Source organism: Psammomys obesus, unplaced genomic scaffold (genome assembly GCF_907164565.1).
Source record: "Psammomys obesus unplaced genomic scaffold, mPsaObe1.curated_primary_1811, whole genome shotgun sequence".
Lineage (NCBI taxonomy): Eukaryota > Metazoa > Chordata > Mammalia > Rodentia > Muridae > Psammomys > Psammomys obesus.
The window spans coordinates 10,724,742-10,748,375 of NW_026585987.1; the positions used below are offsets into that span (position 1 = coordinate 10,724,742).

The 23,634-nt window shown below is 40.1% G+C and overlaps 1 protein-coding gene across 1 annotated transcript in view; it reads right to left on the reverse strand.

The window, feature by feature from the left end:
- Positions 1-23,634, reverse strand: part of Mroh2b (maestro heat like repeat family member 2B) — a 57,290-nt gene that overhangs the window by 25,032 nt on the left and 8,624 nt on the right. Inside the window, exons 7-21 of the mRNA XM_055601106.1 lie at positions 22,508-22,648; positions 22,102-22,194; positions 21,932-22,001; positions 20,422-20,535; positions 19,563-19,636; positions 18,224-18,346; positions 17,166-17,279; positions 15,615-15,771; positions 15,449-15,489; positions 14,554-14,695; positions 13,624-13,667; positions 11,590-11,697; positions 9,220-9,336; positions 5,779-5,886; positions 5,159-5,311 (exon numbers count right to left, since the gene is read on the reverse strand). Of these exons, the coding sequence (XP_055457081.1) occupies positions 5,159-5,311; positions 5,779-5,886; positions 9,220-9,336; positions 11,590-11,697; positions 13,624-13,667; positions 14,554-14,695; positions 15,449-15,489; positions 15,615-15,771; positions 17,166-17,279; positions 18,224-18,346; positions 19,563-19,636; positions 20,422-20,535; positions 21,932-22,001; positions 22,102-22,194; positions 22,508-22,648 (1,599 nt within the window). The remainder of the gene's footprint in view (positions 1-5,158; positions 5,312-5,778; positions 5,887-9,219; positions 9,337-11,589; positions 11,698-13,623; positions 13,668-14,553; positions 14,696-15,448; positions 15,490-15,614; positions 15,772-17,165; positions 17,280-18,223; positions 18,347-19,562; positions 19,637-20,421; positions 20,536-21,931; positions 22,002-22,101; positions 22,195-22,507; positions 22,649-23,634) is intronic.

A 23,634-nucleotide genomic window follows, 5' to 3' on the forward strand; every position in this document is an offset into this window, starting at 1 on the left:
TTTCATTCTTTGTTTTGGTCGAACAAAATTTCATTGCATACATATATCACATTTTCCTTTAGTTTGCTGATAGACATGCATGCTGATGCCACATTTTGGTTATTATAACTAGTGCTGCAGTAAACGTGCATCTGTTATCTTTCTGCTACACTTAGTACATGCCCAGAGCTGGGTCACATAGCAGTTCCAATTTTAGTTTTGTGAGGAATCTCTGTATTATTTTCCATAGGGGCTACACCAGTGAACAGGCCCACCAGAAGTTCATAAGTTTTTTTCTCTTTCTCCACATCCTCACAATCATTGGCTGTTATTTGTTTTCTTGACAAGAGCCAGTTTTCTTTGGGTGAGATAGAATCTTAAAGCAGTTTTAACTTGAATTTCTACCCTGTGACTAAGATGCTGAAAAATATTTATTGGCCGTTTCTATTTCTTCCATAGAGAACTGACTATTTAGTTCATTAGCCAACTTATTGACTGATGGCTTGTAACATTAGTATTGGGTTTCTGGATGCTCTATCAAGTCTATATACTAACTCTCTACCAAACGTAGAGTTGGCAAAGATTTTGTAGTGAATGATTCTTTTTTTAAATTTATTTTTTAATTTATTATAATTTATTCACTTTGTATCCCAGCTGTAGCCCCCTCCCTCATCCTCTCCCAATCCTGCCCTCCCTTCCTCTTCTCCTCCCATTCCCCTCCCCCAGTCCATTGATAGGGGAGGTCCTTCCCTTCCCTCTGACTCTAGGCTATCAGGTCTCATCAGGACTGGCTGCATCATTGTCTTCCTTTGTGGCCTGGTAAGGCTGCTCCTCCATCAGGAAGAGGTGAACAAAGAGCCAGCCACTGAGTTCATGTCAGAGACAGTCCCTGTTCCTCTTACTAGGGAACCCATTTGGACACTGAACTGCCATGGACTACATCTGTGCAGGGGTTCTAGGTTATCTCCGTGAATGGTCCTTGGTTGGAATATCAGTCTCAGAAAAGACCCCTGTGCCCAGATTTTTTGGTTCTGTTGCCCTGTACCCCATTTTTAATTGGATTATTTGGTTTGTTGGTATCTAATTTCTTGGGTACTTTATGTTTTGGATATTAGCTCTCTATCAGATGTAGGGTTGGTAAAGATCTCTTTCCAGTCTGTACTCTGTCTTGCCCTTCTTTCATAAGATTCCCTGCACTCTGCCCAAAGTTTGGCTGTGCCAGCAGGGTATTGAAGAGATGCTGAATGCTTCTTTTCTGTACTGAAGTTTCACAGTTTCATAACAATTCCACTGTCAGTTCTTGAGTTTATTTCCTGTAGCTTGACATCTTTTTAAAAAGTTGTTTGCTCTGTCTATAACTTAAATATTTGTTGAATTACTCCTCAAGAAGTCTCATAGTTTCATGTCATATATTAAAGTTTTTTTTTTATTTTGAAGGGGTGTGTGTGTGTGTATGTGTGCAGGGTAAGAGATGTGGATTTATTTCCATTCATTCACATATGGATGTCTAGTTTTATAAACACAGTTTATGGAAGAGACTTTCACCTTCCCAATTTATGCTTTTGACACATTAGTCAGAGACTAGATTGCTATTGCTATGAGAGCTTGTTACCTTGTTTTCCTTTTTTTTTTTTTCTTGCCTATGTGTCTGCTTTAAGCCAGCACCACATTATTTGTCCTACTATGGCTCTTTAGAATAATTTGATATCACTTATATTGTGGCACATAGGAGACTCCTGGGTATTTGTGCCTCTTTTTGTTGCATATTAGTTTTGAGGTGGTGTCTTAGTCAAGGTTCTACTGCTGCGAACAGATACCATGACCGTGGCAACTCTTATAAAGGAAAACATTTAACTGGGGCTGGCTTACAAAGGTTTAGTCCATTGTCAGCATGGTAGGAAGCATGGCAGCATGCATGGAGACATGGTTCTGGAGAGTAACTGAGAGTTCTACATCTGGAGCAACAGGCAGAGAGCAGGGAGAGAGAGTGACACTGGGCCTGGCTTGAGCACTTGAAGCCCCACAGCCCACCCACAGTGACACACTTCCTCCAACAAGCCCACACCTACTCCAACAAGACCCTACCTACAAATAGTGCCAGTCCCTATGAGCCTATAGGGGACATTTTCATTCAATCTACCACAGATGGATTTTGTCTTTCTATGAAAAATCAGATTGAAATTTTAACTGGGATTCTTTTAAATATCTGGATCGTTTTCACAATATAAATTCTGCTAATTCGTGTCTTCCATTTTCTAAGTCTTCTGAAATTCTTTCAGTGTCTTAATGTTTTCACTGTAGAGATCATTTACATCCTTGATTATGATTAGTTTTGAATATTTTTTTCTTGTGAAGTGATTTTTGTTTCTTGATTCCTTTCTTGGCAAGTTAGTTATTGGTATACAGAAAAACTACTGATTTTTGTATGCTAGTTTTATATTCTGATATCTTGTTGAAACTGTTTATCAGACATAAGAGTTTTCTGGTAGAATTTTAGGGTTGTTAAACTATCAGACCATGTTGTCTGTAAATGGAAATAGTTTGGTTTCTTTTTTTTTTTTTCCTACGTGCATCTCTTGTTTTTCTCTACTGTCTTACTGCTCTAGCCGAGATTGAGTTTACTATATTAAGAGTGGAGTCAACTCCCCTGTCTTATTTCTGATTTTAGAGGGGAGGCTTTCAAGTATAGCATCATGTTGGCTATGACTTTGTCAGATATGGCTTTTATTATGTTGAGAAGTATTATTTAAATTGCCAGGCTCCTCAAGATTCTATCATAAAGGGAGATCAAAGCTTGTCAAAGTTTTATCTATTGAGACAATCATGTGATTTTTGTCCTTAAGTTCAATAATATGCTGCACTGCAGGTACTTATGTATGCTGAACCATCCTCGACTTTCTGGAATGAAATGAACTTGGTTATGGTTTATGATCTTTTTAATGTAGTCTTGAATTCTAATTGCTAGTATTTTGATTTTTTTTTTTTTTACATTTTCAAACTCTTCATCTCCCCACCCCTCATCCTCTCAAGCACTATGATTACAGGCACATAGTAACACACTAGACTCTGTTCCTACCTAAAAGATTAGGTTTATAGCTCTGTTTTTTTGAGTGTCTATAATTAATTATTTTCAATATAATGCATTAGCCACATTTCCCTACAAGTCTTATGTTTTTCTTCATATCCATTCACATATATTATTTCAGCAGATTTACTTACTCTGAAAATACATTCATATTCATCTTGATTATCTTCATGTCCATTTTTCTTGTATTTTTGTAGTGTTTCCTTAGGAGTTGACTTAAAAATTAGTGTATCACAAGACATTTTATAATTAAAAAATCCTCATTTTTGCTTATTAGATTCGAGGGCAACTGAATCAGTTCCTGAGAGCCTCAGTCCTTGGCAGAACTGATTGAGGTTGTCACACTGTGGCTCTGCTTTAGGTCCTTTCGAAGTTACATTGGCTATTCAAAATGACTGATTGGCCAACATTTCTATAATAGGAGACTAAAGTTATCCCTAAGTCACAGTGAGCCCTGTCAGACAGATTGGCTTTGAAATGAAGGTGATTATCAATGATGGTGAGGCTGCAGTTCATTGACTGTCCTCACAGGAGTGAGATTGCTCCCCTTAAGTGACAGCTGTGATAACACTGTCCTCAGAATGTTTTGCACAACCAGAGCTGAGACAGCAATCAATCAGACTGCTAGGTCAGTCAGTCTTAACTAGATTATCTGCTTTGTCATGCCTTGACCATTTCCTTTTGATTCCCTGCCTAGTAACACCCCACTCTCGGTGAGCTCCTGCAAGACAGATCTGAGACCAGAGCGCTCCACTCGCTGTGTTCTTCTGTTCACCAGAAGTCGAGAAATATGAGGGACTTGTTGAACATCCAGATTTTGTCATTCATTCCTAAAAACTGAGTTATTGGATAACTGCCTTGAACAGGCTTTTTAGGCAGCTCTCTGGTGACTAACACCTGGGGCTTATTGTCCTGTACCTTTCTCCTCGCATATGCTGATGGCTACATTTTTTATGAACTCTGTATGAGCCTATTCTCATTACATGTATGAACCCAGGGTACTGTTACGGTCTGAATGTCAAATGTCCTCCACAGGCTTGCTTTGTGCTTGGACTCAGATAATGATACTGTTTTGGGAGGTTCTGGAAACGTTAGGAAGTGGGGCTGAGGTCCGGAGATAGGACATATCTTATTTGTGGCTCTCCACGACCCCCTTCTTGTGTGCCATGGAGGGTAACTTCAACCTATACTCCTGCTACCATAATAGCCTACCCAAGCGTATGGGGCCAAGCAACCATGGAAAGAACTCTTTGAAACTATGAGCCAGATTAACACTTCATGCCCTTAAGTTATTTCTCTGTGTGTTTTGTCCACAGAAAAATACGACTTTCCTGGAGACCCACGCTGCAAACACTGAACATTGAATTCAGTGTTTTTTCAGAATCACCCCCTGGTGATTCTTAGGGGGGTCATTTTGACTATGGCCAACAATTCCTCTTTGAATTGGCCATATGTATGGAGTGGTTCACAAGAGAAGCAGAAAAAGTGCTTGGGGGAAGAAACATTCGGATGCATTGCATCTCAGTTTGGTGGCTCGGAGGTTGGCTTCACATTCTTGGCATGGAAAAGAATCAAGAAGGTCGGGGTTCCTGGGATGAATGCAGAGGAAGAAATGGCACAAGATGACGTGGATTGGGTAGCCTGATAAATGACGCATTTTATTTACCTTAAAAATAGACATATGGTGCTTATTACTGAATGTCACAGGTGGCATAGGAGAGGTGAACTGGCTGACACTGAGTTATACTTGGAAGACTAATATAGCTGGTAAGTGATAAGCCAGCTGCCCTACAGTGCTGCGGGGTAGTTATTCATATTCAAAGAAGATTGAGATCACCGTGGGTTCAGTTGGCCTGGGAAGGCATCTGGAAAGGCAAAGGACATCAGTGTACAAAGTCTCAGGAAAGAAACAAAACACGTGGTTTCATTCCGTAAAATAATGTCTCTGTTCATATGTGTTCTCTAACATTCTATATCTTATTTATTGATTTGTTTTGCATCACTTCAGCCTGGGTAATTGTCCTGGGAGCTGAGCCTTGGTGAGGTCTGGCAGCCCCAGCCTGGAAATAGGGGCAGTCCTGTGACAGGTGTTACCTGAGAACATTGGTTATAGAGAAGCAGGATTTGATCCATGATATCCTGATCAAGCCTGGCTAGAAGTTGCTGTTTAGGGGCATGAAGGGCCACAGCTCCATAGATCAAGATGAGATCGGTCTTAGTTAGGCTCTTTTTCCCAGAAAAAATACTCTGAAGAAGAAAAGGGAGATATAAATCATGTAAAGGAATCTCTCTCTCATGTTTTGTCTTAATCCTGTGGATCACCACAAGGCTTAAAGAATTGCATTGGGATGGTTACAGTGATTCTAAAGTTGATACATTCCTTCTTGTATGAATGATAACAACCAAGACCGTGATGGGGACCACAAAGCTTTTGTTACTTAGTGTCCATACCATCCCTTCTTCATGGAGGTGGGGTACACATCATTGAAGCTGTGGTGGGACAAACACAGGCACACTTAGACTTTCCTGGACTTTTTCTATTGTCAAAGAAAATGGAGCAGACTCCTTACATAGCTGGCTATCCTGCAAGGTCAAGGCCAAGAACTGAGGACAAGGGATAAGAATACTATGGACACAGGAGAGTCACTGAAGAAACAAGTATTGTTTGCCCCTGAGGTAACCATGAGCTTCAGAGAAAATTATTTTTTTTTTACCTTACATCGGTTGACAAAAAATTTCTCCTTATCTTGGAATGTTTTAAGTACTTTTAAGACAATATCCAAGTGGTTCTCAGCGCAGTATCCTAAAATAGATGTTGTTCCCTAAAATCAGAAGGAACAGATTTTTGAGTGCAATCATGCTTTCAATAAATACTGAATATCTACCACGGTGTGCCAGACACGTTTCTGGTCATTGAGGACACACGGTTGAACGAAGTACCCTGAAATCCCTATCACTGTGGCATTCACAGCTAGTTAGAGTGCTACGAGACAACAGGGGAACATAGCAGTATGGGGCATGAAGAGTGCTTCAGAGATCAAGAAGGAGAGGAGGTAGAGGCTGGTGAAGACTCCGGGAAACCTGTGACGTAAGTAGAGAATCATGCCCAAACACAGTAAAGCTAAGCAGAGGCAGGGCCCTGACCATAGCAGAGGGGATTCCTAGGAGGGAGAGCTTCAAAGAAAAAGTAAGTATGAAGGCCTTAAGCCACTGAAGAGAGCCAAGGGGGTAATCAGAGAGTTCAGTGCATCTTGAGGTTTGCAAGTGATCCTCAAAGATTTGGACACACAAACTAATGTTTTCGTCCTTTTACTTTTATTTCTAATTGATAGATGAAGAGTCCCTATATTTAAATGGTACACAGTTAAGCTCTGATATATGTCTACATTGTGGGATATCCAAATCAGGCTGAATATTGTATTTGTCATCCTAAAAACACATGCGTGGGCTGCGCTGCAGTAGCTGTGTTGCCAAGATAGGCTTCATAAGATACGGTAGGCCTGAGTTTCTGTTTCCCGGTAATGTTCCCACAGCTGCTTAGATCATGTTTCTATTTCTCAGAACATGAAACTATAGTCCATGGAAACGAGATACAATAACTAGTAACCTCCTGGAAAAACAGAAACAATAATCTAGTAACTGCCTTGAAAAGTCCCCAAGCACTTGATCAATCAAATTAAAGGTTAGTTGGAAATGCTTCGTTTAGCTAGTCAAAATGATATTGCTACCTGGGCACTTTTTGTTAGCACTCTTTGTTACCTGGGCACACCTTGTTCCTTGGATACTCCATGAAGTAATCCCCACCCCCATCCCCTAGATCAGCAACAACCAATCAGTTTATGACAAGCTTGCTTCTGCTAAACATGAACCAATCACATAACTGCCAAAGTTGGAAAGTTCCATTCCTTGCTCAAACTATAATAAAACCCCAGCTTTGCAGCTACTCAGGGCTCCCTCTGTAATCCACTGCAATGGAGTCCAAACATAAGCCCAAAATAAAGTCTCTTTGTTCTTGAATATGTGATCAGTCTCCTGGTGGTTTTGGGGTCTTTTCGATATGGGCATAACAGTGTAATATCTAAAACCCATTATTTTCAGTCATTTTGGACTAAGCAATACATTAGTACCAACAATGTTTATTGGAAAATTTTGAAGAACCACTACGCTATTGAAATGGCCCCATATCTGAGATGATTTAATTCTTGAGGGCTGGTTGTTTCACATTCTAATGATCCAGCTTCTTCCCACCTTGTTTGCCCAATGCTGTTTCACTGTAAAATCGTCCTTATGATTCATACAAGAATTTTGTCATGGTTCATTGATTGGTGTTTGTTTCGTAGATGCTGTCAATGAGGCACTGGCCAATAAGGGCACTGTTTTTAGTTCTGACATATAAGCCTCACCCCTAGCAGTAGAAGGCTGTTGGCATACTTCTTTTGAAAGCTTGTGGCTGCAGTCACAACCCAATGATATACATTTCTTTGAATCTCGTAGACTATTTCTGCACTTGCTTCACTTATAACACTCTCTGCTTCTTTCTTTAAATTTATTTTTTTAATAATTTATTCACTTTACATCCTGATTGTAGCCCCTTCCTTCTTCTCCTTCTAGTCCCATCCTCTCTCCTTCCCCCCCATTCCCCTCACCTAGTTCTCAGAAAGAGGGAGCCTTTCTCCCCTACCATCTGACTCCAGTCTATCAAGTCTCATTAGGACTGCCTGCATCTTCTTCCTCTGTAGCCTGGCAAGCCCTCCCCCAACCACCACCAGGGAGAAGTGATCAAAGGGCAGGCAACAGAGTCAAAGACAGCCCCTGTTCCCCTTACTAGGGTACCCCCATGGAGACTAAGCTGCTACTGGCTACATCTGAACAAGGGCTCTAGGTCTTCTTTATGCATGGTCCTTGGTTGGTGCACCCGTTTCTGCAGGGCCCCATGCACCTAGATCTCTTGGTTTTGTTGGTCTTCTTATGGAGATCCAGTCCACTGTGGGTCCTTCTTTTCCTCCATCTTTCCTACGACTCCCTGTGCTCTGCCTGAAGTTTGGCTGTGAGTCTTCACACACTCTCTGCTTCTTTTCTTCCAGCTCATCTGCAATTTCAATCTCAAATTTCCCTCCCATCTGAAAATGCTCAGTAAAGTTCATGCTCTTCTGTGAGCATGATGCCGTGTTGCATTCCTGCGTCCTCAGTTTTACCTTGGGGGAACCAGAGCTACAGAGCACCAAGGTTGAAAGTCTAATGTTGCTTTCTGATCATGTTTTTGAGATACACAGACAGAAAGACATGGAGACCATGTCTCATATCAGCACTTATCTCACCTATAAGGCATTCCTAACTGGCTTGGAGGAAAGCAAACTAACTTCAAGGAAAGCAAACAGACTATATGAGAATCTCAGAAAAATGCTGTGCTTTGTCATGGCTTGGGAAACTCTAAGAGCTTGAACGAGAGCCTTGATGGATGCTTACAGTGGACACAAAGTTACTTTGCTTCCTAGCAGACAGCTAAATGAAAAGTGGAAGTAGTGTTAGAAACATCACCTGATGGTGGTAAGAGCTGACAAGGAAAATAGTCACACACTCAATGGCTGTTAGTGGTTTCTCCTGATTTGCTTCGAGAGAAAGAATCAAACATCCTGGAACTTCTGGGGGGTGGTGTGACATGATATGCTACACGATTTTTCTACTAGCTAACAGGGGAGCCTCTCCCCCTTGTTTTAAATACAACCCTCTCCTTTTCCCCACAGTAGCACATGCTTTGCAGCCTACGCTGAGCAGGGAGTGAATAAAAATACTTCCCTGTATCTCTTAGGTTCATGTTCATATCCTTTCTAGATGACTATTAAGGTCACTCTCAGGTTGAAAATTTAGTGATTTTGAAGTTCACCATCATAGTCTAAGAAACCAGTGTGAAGACACATCAAGGGGAAGAATGTTTGAAATTAAGTTTTCGATATTTTTACAACAAACTTGGCAAAAAAGTGAGGTATTGACATTTAAACAAGAAAACATTTTTTTTTTTTAAGAAAAAAAGTCTTTTGTACTTTTCTAAATGTACTAATGAATAATTCTGGCTAATGAGACATACCGGGGTTTTCCCATATTGGGGACAGGATTAATAGCTATCACTAGAAGAGGGAACTGGCAAGGAATCCCACCTGTCTTTGGTCGCCAAGCTGGCTGGGAGTAACCAGGAACTCTCTGATCTGTGAGCTCACAAAGTCTTGGTCTTCGCAGGAGGCTAGGGTAGTTCCCAAGGCTTTCCAAAGAAACTTCTGGAAGACAAAAGATGACCAATAGTGTTCTAAAAGTTAGGAAAAAAGACCAATGAAAATGTTGAAAGAGTTGAAGAAATCATAAGGAAAGAAAAGAAAAGAAAGAAAGAAAGAAAAAAAAAACAATTGGTCTTACCTTATATTCCCTAAAGCTGTGTACCTCACATATGCTCTCTTCTTGAGGATGTTTCTTTCGGGCTCTAACTTTACTGCTGCTCTGCAGCACACCTTTAGAAAGTGTTCCTAACGCTATCATGACTTTTATTCTCTATCAGATCTTCTTTTTGAAAATGTATACATGTACACAGTGTATCTTGGTCATTTCCATTTCTCATTCCCTCCTCCCAGCTCCCCTTGGCCCTCTCTGACATACCTCCCGTCTACTCCCTATCCTGTTAAATCTAGTGCTTCCCGTACAAATTTGTGCGTGGAGACCATTTACTGGGGTGTGGGTAACACACCAATGGCTTCCTCCAATCGCAAAGAAAAGTGCATCTCATTTCCTCAGCAGATATCTGACCGTAGCTTCCCAATAGCTAGGAATGCGGCTTCTGGATACCTTCCCCTTCCATGTTGGAATTTTTAACTATCTTTAAATCCTGTGATTAAGGAAGACCTTGCATATTATTACCATATGAGTTCAAGCACCAGCCACTCAGTTAGAAATATGTCACTACATGGAGTAGAAACAATCTGTTCTAACTAGGACCAACTCTAGTAAATGCTGTGAGCCTGCTTGAGAATACTGAAAGCTAGACCCAGGCAAGTCCAGCTCTATGAAAGTTGTCAAAGTACAAGATTGTGTAGTAAATGAGGGGCTGTTATTTCAAACTATTAGGTGTAGCTTGTTATTCAGCAAAAACTAACCAGTACACTTTTACTTGTTTTCAGTGTAACGACTTGACCAACTGATAGATCTCACTGCTTAATTGCTCTGCATCTCCAGGCATGGTAGGTAGGTCATGCAGTTTATTTGAGCTCTCAGGAGCTGGAGGTAAGAGGATTGCTGAGAAGTTCTGGGCTAGCCTAAGATACCAAGAAAAACCAAAGCCAAACCACTAAACATTGGTCTACCTCTTCATAGGGTTATTATCTTGAGCCATCTTGTAGGGCTTGAAACTGCTGGACGAATGGTATGACTCTTAGTGCACATGGCCAGTTTGTATGAGGCATTGTTCACAAAGTCTTCTTCTTTTTTCCCCTTGAGACAGGGTTTCTCTATGTAACAGACCTGGCTGTCCTGAAACTTGCTTTATAGAGCAGGCTGGCACACAAACTCTTAATTGCATTTACAGGCTTTGTTGCACAGTCTGGAGAATTGGTACTCTGAATGAAGTCAGAATCAACCAGGGAAAAGAATTTTGAGAATTATGTGGATGAACTGAAGAAGTTAAGAATTGAATGAACTGAATGAATCATACTCACTTGGTTATAGAAACTGCCAAACTTAAAAAATGTCTTTATAGAAAACCAAAATGTATAAATGATTTTAAGCTACTAATGATCACAATCAATGATGCTTTTATACCCAGCACATATGTACTACTTGCTTTCCTTAGGGACCTGCTTCTGCACCTGTTGAGACCCTTGACCTATAACAAACTTTGAACATTCTGAAGATTTGGAGATTTAAAACAGTTTTTCTCAGGCTACTTTAGGAGGGCATAGCAGACCCTGGTTTCAAATACCATTTAAAATGGAACCTTAGAGGGTAGAGGGTTATGGACATGACACAATGGAACCCAAGAGCTGGATTTTTGAACAACCAATCGCCTTTGACCTTGCTGAATTTTAGTATTGTTTCTGGCTGCCCAGCTTATAACAGTGGCATAATAGAAATCAAAGTACAAACTGGCAATTTAACCAGTGCTTAGATTTATATTCCTGTGTCCACTCTTCCTCCTTTAGAGGAGAACCCTGCATTTGAGCCAAGTACAAATATATTGTGTACCAGTAGTCTCTAAAGATGGGTGGTCTCTTATAAGCATGCTGGTCTACACGTGGGGTGAAGGGAAGAAGGAAGTACTCAACACTCAGCAAGGACCTAAGGGAACTGCTTTATCTGATCATTATTTTCTCCTTTTGAATGCACTGAAGACAAGATGGAGCTTTAGCAGCCATTTTGGATCATAAGGTGGATTCCAAAGTTTTTTTTTTTTTTTTTTTTTTTTTTTTTTTTTTTTTTTTTTTTTTTTAAATTTTTTTTTTTTTTTTTTTTTTTTTTTTTTTTTTTTTTTTTTCTGAAAAACCAACCTTTTCCATCGAGCTGTTGCAGTAACTGCTCATTTGCTGGCTGAAATCTCGACTCAGTTGACTGGTCCAGGCCACATCACTGATTTTCCATAAAGATTCTTTGAGGAGCTGTTGCAGGAAATGGAAGCTTAGATGTGAGTTTGACTACTTGGTGGCTTTCTTGGTCAGACTTTTCTGACTTTCTAAAGGATGAATATATATGACCGGGATCATTCTTTTCTCATTAAGTAACTTGTTTTATTTTGGAACCTGTGCTTTTATTTATTTTTAAAACTGCTCTCTGATACGTTCTGAATTCCCATTAAGACTAAAATACACAGATGTAGAAGTTACGGAGGTACAAAGCTATTACAAATTTTAATAGGATACAATCAGAAATGAATTTTAGTTAACACTTTTAAAATTTTGATAGAGTTGGAAAACTCCATTGGTCAATGTTTGTGTGGCTTATTGCCTATGAAATAGGAGAGAAAGCTCTTCGATAGAGAACGGAATGTCTTCAGCAGCCAAATATAGGCACAGGTGCACGCTTGCCTCTCTCTAAGTGGATCTTACTGATCTTACCAAGATGTTCCCAAACAGATCACGGGGGAGACTCTTGAATCCTTGTATTGCTTCATAGATGGTATTATAGGGAATTTTTATCTCAATGGAGGACAAAAATATCTTAGGATTTCTAAAACATTATTTCCCTTATATTCCCTCCTCTTTAAGCTTAGAAAAGAATACTTAACGTCAAAGGCCTGTGAAGGATGGTTCCGTTTTTAAAACCAGAGCTCAGCTATTGGGGCTCTTCAAGAAAATAAATGAAATGGTCCTGGAAGTTTGAGGGAAGAACATATGTTATACAGCTTTGAAAAAAAAAAAAAAAAGATTAGCTGCACACTCAAGACTGGAAGCAGGAAACGAACTGTTCTGGAGGCTTCCTGCTAGAAGAAAGAAATTCCCCATCACAGAAACCTATTTTTAAAACAGTAGCTGGCAAATAGAAGGTCGGGATTTTGAGACAGGAAGGGAGATAGAAGAGAAGTAGGGATCTATGAACTGAGGGCCAGCTGAGCTGGGCCATCACTTTCAGATCTTCCAGTGCATTTTTATCCAAGAGAAACAAATGCTGATTTTGGAAGAAGCATTGAAAAGAGGCAGAGAAAATACTGTGGTGAGACCACTGAAAACTGATACTTTTGTAATTAAAAAGAACCATCTATTTATTTACTTATTGTGCATGTGTGGAGGTGTGAGGACAGTTTGTGGGAGTTGGTTCTCTTTAATAGAGGAATGCTGATGAAACTCGCAATGTCAGCCTTGGAAAAAAAGCTCTCTTATCTGCTGAGCCATTCTGCTAGCCCGGAAACTGGCATTCTCAAGAAGCCATAGGAAATTCCTACCCAGACAGATTATGATGGGAAACCTGCCAAACCAAAAGCTTCCTCTCTGTGAGCTCTTCCACTGCCTGTGTGTTCCTGAGAGGGAAGTCTCCTGTCCACAACTGCCTGAGACTTGACGTTCCCTACACGACTGTTTGATTTTAAAAGTCCAGGGTGTTTATCAGCTACAGATGAGACTGTTTTCTGGAGACAGGAGAAAGCAGGGGCCGCTTAGGGCTTTAGAAACCAAGGGTGGGTGAGGATAAGAAGCAAGTAGAAAGAAAGAGTTTCATTTTGGACCATGGCAGTGGGATTTATATTAATCTGTGTTCTTTGAATGACAAAAGAATGAAGGGGATAAAAATCCTTGAAAAGTCAAGATTTACAAGAGAGAAAGATACTTAGTAAAATTCTCTTTAACGCATCCAAACTGAAGAACAAACATTATTGTTCCCAGTATGACCTAAGGAAGATTAAGGAGATTATTTTAACTTGCTAGTCATTTCCTCAAGCCAAGATGCTCCCTCGTCTTTGCAATGCATTTGTTTGCTGTTAATTTAGTTGAGAAGAGGAATAAGTAGCTGATTTCACCCTCCATAATAATTAGTTCTTGAGGACCCAGTCTTACCTGCTGCTTATCAGTAGGCACTGGAGGACCCAGCCTTACCTGCAGCAACATGGTTTCCCACAGCACGATGCTGGTGTTATTTCCTAGAAAAGAAAATGAATGTAATATTTTTCCCTGACTCAGCATCCAGTGGGAAAGGAAGTTTCAGCTGAAAGCGTTCTCTTTGTCCAGGATGAGTGTTTTGAGACTTAATGTACCAGGTTGACAACTTGAAACTTCTTGTCAAATACAGTGTCTTCAATCAATGCTAAGATCTAGTTATTTTTTTCTAATTTCAGCAATAATGACTGAAATGATGCACATTTCATAATGCACATTTTAATATGTTAACATGATTTTTTTCAGTTTTTGTTTGTGCACAAACACACAAATGATTGCACACAAAGACATAGACAAAGACATACAAACACACACACACACAAACACATATGGAGGTCAGAGGTCAACTTTCAGGAATTATTTCTCTTCTACCAGCATGTTCCAGAGATCCAACTCAGGCTGTTATGCTTGATGACAAATGCCTTTACCCACTAAGGCATCACCCAGGCCCTATTTCTATTTTATCATATAACCCAGGCTGGCCTCAAACTTCATTATGTAGTTGAGAATGACCTTTAACAAGATTATTTCCACCTCTCAAGTATTAAGATTAGAGGCATACATCAGCAAGCAGCTTCTTTTTAGATAATAGCAAAAGAAAATGTTTCTACATGAGGGGGAAAAAAAGCCAGCCAAAACAAAAGTTACCATAAAGGGACCCCTCGCCTCCATCACATGACCTCGACATGTGAGAACTAGATAGTAAGGAGTCAAGTAAAACAAAATAGAGATGACTTCCTTACCTATCAAGTTCATTGCCTTAGGTGCCTAAAATGAGCAGTTTTGTCTTACAGATTACAGATAAGTGGTGCAGCCTTTCTTTGTGGTCTTGCCTTCCTAGCACATGCACACAACCACTATTCCTCGTACCTTCAAGTGGTTGTAGAAGCTCAGGCAATCGTGTTTTCCACAAGTCTACCAGCTTAGGATGAATTATTTCAGGCATTATCTTCAGAAGTCCTATTGCACTGGCTCCACACAATTGCCCTAAACTGGCCAGGATAGCTATTACCTAAAGGGCAGAGCAGGAAATGATCATCAGGTAAGAATGTATGTAACAGGCTCACCTGCCTTTGACTTGTCATTATGCTGTCCTTTCATTCCTAAATTAGATGCTCTTAACAAATAACCCAAGGCTCTTCTTACTTGTTCAAGGTTAATGTTAATATTTAGGGAATTGTTTTATCTATCTATCTATCTATCTATCTATCTATCTATCCATCCATCCATCTATCCATCCATCAATCCACCCACCTATCTGTCTGTCTATCTACCTATCTTGGCCTGATGATAAAGGTGAAAAAAATATGGAAACAAGGAACAGAAAAATTAATGGAAAGAATCAACACTTGTATGTATGTATTAATGAGGACATGTAGAATATTGTTTGAATAGGTGATATATATGTGGCCAGATATGGAGAAGAGAAATCTACACAATAGATATGGGATTTGATTGATGGTACTTACGGATGAGATTCAGTATACGTTTATTTTAATTTTAATCTGGGGTGGTCTCACCTTGGATCTGAACCTGAATTTCATGTTTATTTTTAAATAAGTTTAATAAGAGTTTCAGAGTGAGGAGATAATTCTGTCAGTAATAAGTTTTCATGACTTCTATGAGCATAGTAGAAAGTCATCATCTCATCTTAGTTTTCTTTGAGAGAGTTCAAGCAATTCTTTTTTTCTGAGAAATTTATTTTAACCTGAATTGGGTATATTATCATCTTAAATTCATCCCATCTTGGTTCTTTGTCACTCACCAGAAGTCGGGCCAGCAGCTGCTGAGATGAAGGAAGTTTCACTAGAAAGAGAAAGCAATTTTCGTCATCACTGTGGGGGCCCAGGAAAATTCATATTGGGGTGTGAGCTCAAAGTGTGTTGGTAGCCATCCTGGAAAAGTTTTGCTTTATTTATGGATGTACGAACCAGCTCCTGTAGAGATGACAAGCGCTGTTGAGTCCTGTTTGTCACGCTTTTTCTTCTCTTCCGCTGTAATCAGAATTCGGATGATGTTAAACAGGTGGTCTAGCGTTCCTGTGTATTCCTCGGGTACCACAAAAGTCAGGATTCGCGGCCACAGCACCTGTCGAAAACATGGAAAGGGTTACTTCTTGTTTCCCATACTTCCTAATATTCACTGATGTTTCCCCCCCTCTCTTTTAGAAACTTGTCCGTTGTGTGTTACTTCAGTCTTCAGGTCAAGTCAAAGAGAAATAAAATGTCTGCGCATTGATGTTTAAGCACTAGTTGCAGGGACTGTAGAGGGCTGTTTCTCAGTGGAGCTGACTCTTGACTTTGGAGCAGGAAAATTCTTCATTTTGAATGATGTCTGGAGGCACCATGGGTAGTCCTGCCTCTCTGGACTCCCTCGCCAAAGCCAGGGTTCTTCTTGTCAACATGACAACTGAAATTATTCCACGTACTTTCCCCAACTCCAGCGTTGAAGTGAGGCACTAAGTGAGAGTGAAGATGACAGGACAACAACTGGGCTGTGATTATTCCCGGTGCTCTGCAGTTCCTTTGCTACCTTCCCAGTTCTGACGGAAACCTTGTTGTCAACTTGGATCCTTTTTCACTTGCACCTGTATTTAATTGCTAATCCCCTTTCCACTGTAAGGTCTTGAACGCCCTCCCTGTTTCACTTGTATTTAGGTGCTGCCGTTTGGCTCTTATAACTAGCATCTGGTCGGATACACAGTTTCTTTGTCTTAGGCTACTCGTGTGCCATCCCATTCTTTTTTTGTATTTACCTTTTGATTATCATTGTCATTAGTTCATCAACCACACGGCAGGAGTCTGATATGCCAGATTCTTTACCATTTAGGCTGAAGTCCTGGGTTATTGCGTTGCTGACTACTCAATCAGAAGGTTTCAGACTTTAGTGTGCACCAGAAATACTGTCACTTTTTGAGCTGTAGATTCTGATGTGCTGGTTTATTACATTTGGAATATAGCTTCATAATATGCTTTTGAAATAAATATTCCAAACAACTAAAAGACTACATATAACCCAGATGAAGCCTCAGACCCACTACAATTGGAGGAGGAGAACGTGCTTCTGCCAATGCTTTTGAGCCATTAAAATCTATTTTCAGGCTATTTTGCTCAAGACAAATAGTTTCTCAAGATCCTCTCTTTGAAGTTCAGAATAACTTGGTCCTGAGCCTGGGTACATTAAAACTACTCTCTCTGCTCGGAAATATTTCTAGGTAAGTTCAGGTCAGAAGAGAAGTAATAGAGTAGAGTCCTTATGAAATGTACTGTACTCTCTACACAGAACTAACTCTTATCTGTTGCCTTAATTATAAAGTTTATCTTGTTTTAAGAAATCTCTCTTGGCTTTGTGCTGAGCATCAAACTATGATTCTTACAAACAGAACATCAAACGAGCTGAGAATACACCTTATGCGAAATCATGTCTGTACCCGCAGATGACAGGTGACCTCAGTACCTTAAATGGTAATGAAAGTCTCTTACCTGGGGCATCCCAATCACCAGTGGGTCCAGGGACTTTAAAACCTCCAGGCTTGTTTCTTGAACAATTCTCTCCCCCATTTCATCTTTTTCCAAGTTAGATTTCATTGGTGTCTCCTTTAAGAAATGTTAAACAATTTCCTTTAACTTTACTTCAGTGTGTTTTCAGACTCTGGGGCAGAAGACATTGATATTCAATCTAAGAGCTCATGGAACACAGCAGTCCGGACCCCTAATACCAATCAAGTTTCCACGTGAAAGGGCCCATTGGGTTGGAAGATACAGGACTGGCTAAAAAACAAAAGCAAACATTTTAAGGCTCCTTTGGAGGATCTAGGCGTTTGCCATTTCCTCAAGGGAAAAAAAAATGCAAAGCACTGTTTGCCAGTGAGTAGATTACAATTTCAGAAGTGCCTGTCTTCTTAAAATGGCTGGGACTTCACACCTACTCCTTGATAGAAAGCTAGTCTTAGTTGCTATGGCCTGAATGTTTCTTTCTCCTAAAGATTCAAATGTTGAAATCCTGAAACTCAAAGTGATGGTCAAAGCAATGACGGCACTCCAAAGGTAGTTTAGGTTGTAGGCAGGAATGTGTTGGAATCGGAATTTTGTGAAAGGGACCTAAGAACCAGCCGGTCCCTGCTTCTTGGGTGGACGTGTTGAGAAGACACTGTGTAGGAGGGACCAGATCTTATTAGACACAAAATCATAAACATTGTTTAGAAGCCACCCAGTTCAAGGGATTTTTGCTTTTGCAGCTCCAATTAATTAAGTCATGACTGTAGTATTTGTGAGTAAAGCGATTTAAATTTTCCTAGCCTTCCTCATCTGGAGGCCAGATTCCTTCCTCAGGGAAAACTTATTTAACCTACTGTGTGTTCACTAGAAATGACATTAGTGAAGGGAAATTAGTGAGGGCCCAAGAGAACTAGGGGCTTAAAGAAAAATAGAGAAACGTGGTAAGGCAGAGGTTATCTCTGGGCACCATCATTTTGTTTGAGTTTCATTGAGTCAGCTGCACCTGGCAGAGAACAGAAATCAAAACTGCAGTATGTTCGTACCAGGTTCCTGCTGGCCATGGCAAACTGGGAGAAGATATAGTCAATCAAGGGCCATCCTTCTCGAGCTTCGATGTAGCCCTTCTCGCACATGGTTTGGATGAGAAGAAGTGTGGACTTCCTTACCTGGGGGAAGAGTAATAAGCTTTTTATGGTCCAAAGAGGAAAGGGTGCCCCTCCCACTTTCCTAACAACTTCAGGAACCAGCCAAAGGTGGGAACTCTGTCATGAGTTCCAGAATCCCTTAGGAGAAATTTGTTCTCCTCATGAGGCTTCTTTCAAAGTATTGTTTCATATAAAAATTAAAATGCTTGTTAATTTCTTATTATAATTGTTTTCTAATGTGAAGAACCTGAATTGAATACCAGGACATAAGAAACATCAGGAAATCTTCCACATACAGGACTTACTTTTGATGGACTTTGGTTGAAAAATAGGACATCTATGCTAAGAAAAAGACTGACGGCTTATTTTTGGGAAAATATGCATTATCTTTAAAAATGATTTATTTTTGAAATTATAATACAATCACATAATTTCTCCATTCCCTTTCCTCCCTCTAAAACCCCCTTATATGTCTCTTCTTGCTCTTTTTCATACACATAACCTCTTTTTCACTGTTGCTACACACATATCTATACATATATATAATATATTTATTAAATATGTATGTACAACGTGCTCTGAATGTATAATATTTCTTGCATGTTCATGTTTTCAGGGGTGACCATTTGGTGTTGGACAACCAGTTGATGTGTCCTTCCCCAGGGAAGACTATTTCTTCTACTCCCAACATTCCTTAGCTTCTGTAGTTCTTTGTGTAGGGTTGAGGCCTCCTGAATTTTCCTCTGTTTTTATTCTTGTTCAGCTCACATGTAGGTAATCATATTTAATTTTTTTCTATTAATTTTGTGTGCGCATGTGTATGTATATGTGTGCATTCTACAACACATGTGTGGAGATGAAAAGACAACCTGATGGAATGAGTATTTTTGTCCAGCATGAGGATCCTCAGGATTAATCCCCACGTTGTCATGCTTAGCAGTAGGTACATTTTCTCATGGAGCCCTCTCTTCCGCCCACATCATCTTTATAACTGACTATTTGAAGAACATACACTGCAGTGTTGAATGTTGAAGTTTTTTGTTCCACTAGGAAAACTTGGAACTTTATGTAAATTCGGATGTAATTTATCTTTTGGGATTGAGTTCTTTTAAGAATGACATTGACTACTGAGCAATTAATAAAGAAGTTTCACACTAGATCCTCAAGGAACCACAATAATTGCAGTCATTGCTAAAGCCACCACCAACCAAATAAAAGCGCCCATTTACTTTCTTACTTTTACATTGAGGTCACTCATGACAAGCTTGACTATCTTTTCAATTGAAGTTGTATGATTCCTAAACTTGGGTTCTGAAAGTCACAAGGAGAAACTGAGGTCAAACACAGTAGGAATACAGTGTGATCTAGAATTGGTGAAAACAAATAGAATTAAAGCTCTGCTTGTCAATGTATGCGGATCATTCTCCTCCTACCTATCTTCTAATTTTCTATTACATCTGTTTCTTGCATCATGGATTAAGTTCCAGAATGTACTCAATACACCCTGCCCAGGATGTTAGCTTTGTATTGTTACCAGCTGTTTCTTCAACAACTAGATCTTTAAACTACCATGTTATGAAAAACATGGATTCCCACATTTAACTGAATTCAAGGTATCAACCATTTTAGAATGTATCATTGTTATTATTATTATTATCATCATCATTATTATTATAACTAAAGAAGAAAAATACGGTGGGCAATTAGAATTTAAAATGTTAATAAAAGATATCACTATTATGAAAATGTGATTTTTGGAAGTAATGAAATAAAGTAATTCATTCCAGTCTACCATGTTCTAACTGTAGAAAATTCTATACCCTGTGACCATTTATGACCTCACTAAACTACTAGATCTTCTAAATTTTTAATTTAATTTTTTAAAATTTCTTTATCATTCTAAAAGAAATGGATTCATAAATTTCACAAAAGATGAGAAGCAACTGAACATGCCTGCTCAGACAGGGGAGGCTAAGAAAAACCAAGAAGACAGTCTCACTTGTATGTGACATCACATAGAAGGTGTGGTAAAGGATCTGGAACTGTGGGCCTCTGTTTGCTGATGAATTTATTCTGGCTTTGCCTTTAGTACTTACCTTCAGCATTGATAGTTGATCTTAACAGAGCTAAGATTCCTGTTCGAACAGCCTCATTGGTACTTCTTATTTGTTCATCAAAAAAATCCAACAAATCTGCAGGGCCAGTATGAGCTGCAGGTTTAGAAATACCAAGCTTGTGAGCATTCCTTCAAGGGATTCATATTAGCATATGTTAATTACACATTATGTTATTTTAATACGTTCATGAATCACATAGAGGAACTCATTTTCTTCTTAGGTAAGGTACTTGTGATTGAGAAGACAGGAATTTCCTCAGGAGGACTGTCAAGGGCCATTCTTTGGTTTGTTTTGTGACTTCCAGGCTTCCGTATTGAGTCGGTAGTAAAGCAGAGCTAGTTACGCAGTTTGTTTTCTAAGGAACTTGCAGGAGCTTGGTTACTATGCTCAAACATGTGGAAGTTAAAGAAGTTGTTAAAGACAATCTAGGAGAATGGGTTCTAATTCAAAGGAACTAGTGTCCCTATAAGAAGAGGAGAAGTACATGAAGGGGCGTGGCAAGAACTATGATGGGGCGTGGCAAGAACAAGGAAGGTGGAGGCAGAGATGCCAGGGATGCCTCACCAGCCTGGAAGCTGAGAGCTACAGGGCAGAGCAAGAAAATGCCTAGACAGAGGGAGGCCAGCTTGACTTGGGAGTTATCAGTGTTAAGTGAATTAGTGAATTGGGCTGACAAGGAAGAAGAGGCATATAATTAGAGGAGTTAGGAGAGAATAGAGAGGGCTGGAGAGATGACTCAGCAGTTAACAGCACTGATTGCTCATCTAGAGGAGGCATAGTTTGAGTCCCAGAACTCACACAAGACTTCAAAGATATCTTTCGCTCCAGTTACAGATTCAGTCCCTCTTCTGGTCTCCAAGGGCATTACACACACAGTGCAGAGACATACACTCAAAATAACCATGAATGTTAAAAAAAAAAAAAAGGTTTAAAATACTTAAAAAACATAATAGATATGCAATGAGGTAGGGGATATCTGGGTGAGGCGGTGTCAGAGGAATCCAATGGCTGTTTTCAAGTGTGAGTTTATGTATCGATACAGGAAATTTGACATCTCCCTTGTAATCTTTGCCAGGCATTTAAAAAGGTGATAAAAAAAAGAGAAGTAAGACAATGAAAAAGTAAGAACTTTTTTACTCAAGTTCTTGGCATCAAAGGAATGACCAAGAACAAAGCTAATAATCAAACCACGACTTAGGACTCGACAATATCTCAGCATCCGACACACCCAGAGAAAAAGCAGTTTCCTATCTTTAGGGTGAGAAATTCATGCTGGTTTCCTAGAAAATGTTCTGGTTGGTAGCAGATAAGACTCTCTACCTGGAACCGCCTGGCCCTGGGCAGCCTGGCATGACTCTCCACTCTGTTCAAGCTGAGAATGCCAGTGAGCTTAAGAAACATTCTGTATGTGTGGAAGCAGTCCCAGTGATGGCCCACTCTTTGACACTTTTAGATATTTTTTATTAACACTCTGGATGCTGTGTCATACCTAGGATGAGGAAGCAGCTCGAAGCTTCAATTTTGTTTTCCTTTATGGGAGCCTCTGGAACTTGGCAGATCTGAACAGGGAGAAACAGCATTTGGGGAGCAGACAGAAGTCAAAAGCAGAGAGAAATAGTTTAAATGGAACTAGCAGATTTGACAGCATGGACTTCCTACCTGGTGGAGCAAACTGGTGAGGATTGACCTTCTCAGGTTCTTGGGAAAGACAATGTCATAGAGGACTGCAGCAGTCAGTATCTGCTTCAGACTCTAAAACAGAAGCACTCATGGGTTAGGTAGACACTGCCAGTGAAGCAGCCACACAGGGGATGAAGGCCAATGATTACAGGTTATGAGACAGACAAGCCCGACCTTGATTCAGTTTTTGTAGTGATTCTGAACTCTGCAGCTTTCAGCGGCAGCTATTTGCTCCCCTTTGGAGTCCCCACCAACAGCTGTGATGAGCTCTGTGTTGGCTATGCCCCAACAAGTAGTTAAACGGAGCTATTGAACAAGTATTTGAGTTCCCTGAGCTCTTCTGAGACCTGGTGTTTTCAGAAAAGTTGCAAATGGAGTCTCTCACCTGCGTGACGTAGAAATCACTCTCCTTGTCTTTGTACTGGCTCAGGAGCCAGGATACTTGGCTCAGCGAGAATTCACGAAAGTCTTCCCTGTGCAACAGCAGGCTCACGGTGGGGCCATGGGCCTTGACTATGGTCAAAGTCTGCAGGAGCAACAAACGAAGATCATTGTTGACACTGCCCTACACACTGTGCATATTGTTCAGGGCACTGAGTGTATTTGGGGAACACGCAAATCTCCCCTAGGAAAAGAACACCTCTAGAAAGGAAGGCGTTCTATTTTTGAAAATGCACAGGTAAGGACTGCTGCAGGAGCAACAAACGACATTTGTAGCCACATGTGTGCCAATGTGGATGTTCATTTCAGTATGTGCTTTTCAGTTTTTTTCAGTGGATGATGTGTGTGTATGTATTTGAATTCCCTTAGGTGTTCACATGCACACATGCTCGTGGCTTACATGTGGAAGTCAGAGAACAACATAGGTGTTTAGTTTTAATCTTTCAGCTGGTAAGACAGATTGTGTTTTTGCTTGTTTCTGTGTGAGTCAGGTTCGACAGCTCAGAGTTTCTTCTAATTCTCCTGTCTTTGCTTTTGGATTTCAGATGCTTGCTCTCTGCCACTTCTAGCTTTTTTGTGAATTCTGGCGATCTAAAGGTCATCAGACTCGTGCTACTAGTGCTTTAGCAGTCTGTCTTGTAGTCACTTTCATCATGTTAATGAATTAAAAATTCTCCCAATACTATAAAATATTTAGTGACTTTCTGTGGAGTAGCAATTTACCCCGGACTGAAATCTTCCATTTTGGAGGGAAGCTTTCTAAGACACAGGATGTGCAGTAAAACAACAGGATGTTTTAAAGAGAGATGAAACATTTCTTCCAGCAGGGAAATTTGTTTCTAGTGACAGAATGCTTCACCGTCTGAAATTAAAATCTTTCATTTTGAGGGAGGCTCATCATGACACAAGTTGTTTACAGGGAGGTGAAGCAGTAGGATGTTCTAAGAGTCGGTGAGAGAGTCCATTCTTCTAGGGAGCTGACTAAGCTCAGGAAATAAATTCAGTGTCTTCAGGAAGTTCCTGAAACAGACAAGATTCGCTGGTCCCTCTCTTCCCAGGTATATAAAAGTG